This window comes from Pteropus medius, unplaced genomic scaffold, assembly GCF_902729225.1.
Source record: "Pteropus medius unplaced genomic scaffold, Ma_sr-lr_union100, whole genome shotgun sequence".
Taxonomy (NCBI): domain Eukaryota; kingdom Metazoa; phylum Chordata; class Mammalia; order Chiroptera; family Pteropodidae; genus Pteropus; species Pteropus medius.
The window spans coordinates 367,793-368,739 of record NW_024347793.1 but is presented as its reverse complement, the minus strand read 5'-3'; the positions used below and the strand labels follow the sequence as shown (position 1 = coordinate 368,739).

Genomic DNA, 947 nt, shown 5'->3' with positions numbered 1-947 from the left:
GGCCTCCCTGTCGGAGGCTGCCCCAGAGCCAGGAGACTCCCCGGGCTTCCTGTCGGGCACGGCCGACGGCGAGGACGGGGACGGGACCGACGCGGATGGGCTGGCGGCCAGCACGCTGCTGCAGCAGATGATGTCGTCGGTGGGCCGGGCGGGGGCGGCAGCGGGCGACAGCGACGACGAGTCGCGGGCGGACGACAAGGGCGTCATGGACTACTACCTGAAGTACTTCAGCGGCGCCCACGACGGCGACGTGTACCCCGCCTGGTCGCAGAAGGTGGAGAAGAAGATCCGGGCCAAGGCCTTCCAGAAGTGCCCCATCTGCGAGAAGGTCATCCAGGGCGCGGGCAAGCTGCCGCGGCACATCCGGACCCACACCGGCGAGAAGCCCTACGAGTGCAGCATCTGCAAGGTCCGCTTCACCAGGTGAGCCAGCGCCCCCGCCGAGCCCCCACGCACACGTGCGAGCACACGCTGCTTCAGGGTGCCCCCCGTGCCCCCTGAGAGCACCTGCAAGGGGGCGCGGAGCACGGGCACCGAACCAGGGGGCCACGCAGAGTGTGAAGCACACGGGCTCTGCTGCGGGCGGCCGGGGGACGGTGCCGGGACTCGCCGCTCGTTTTCTCGGGAGTGGTTCTCCTCTGGACTGGAGGAGAGTTTTTGCTCTGGGAGAGGCCCAGAGCCCTGTAGGGAGCAGGGAGCTCTGGTTGTTGAGTCACGTTAAGTCTCCCAGGGAGCCCAGGGAACTTGCTCCATTCTGCTGGCATTTATGGAGCGCCTGCTGGGTGCCAGGGATGCAGAAGGAGAGGCAGGCCAAAATCCCCATGGGGGCAGCGGAGCACATGCACGCGAAAACCACAGAATCGATAGCTCTAGTTGGCGGAACAGCGGAGAGCGAGGTGGGGGCGCGTGGGGGCGGGTGGATGGCTGTTGACACCGCGTTAGACAGA

At 67.4% G+C, this 947-nt stretch overlaps 1 protein-coding gene across 1 annotated transcript in view; it reads left to right on the top strand.

Moving 5' to 3' along the window:
• The first annotated feature begins 6 nt into the window (after positions 1 to 6).
• Positions 7 to 947, top strand: part of ZBTB7A (zinc finger and BTB domain containing 7A) — a 4,257-nt gene continuing 3,316 nt past the window's right edge. Inside the window, exon 1 of the mRNA XM_039878367.1 lies at positions 7 to 423. Within this exon, the coding sequence (XP_039734301.1) occupies positions 128 to 423 (296 nt within the window). The 5' untranslated portion in view covers positions 7 to 127. The remainder of the gene's footprint in view (positions 424 to 947) is intronic.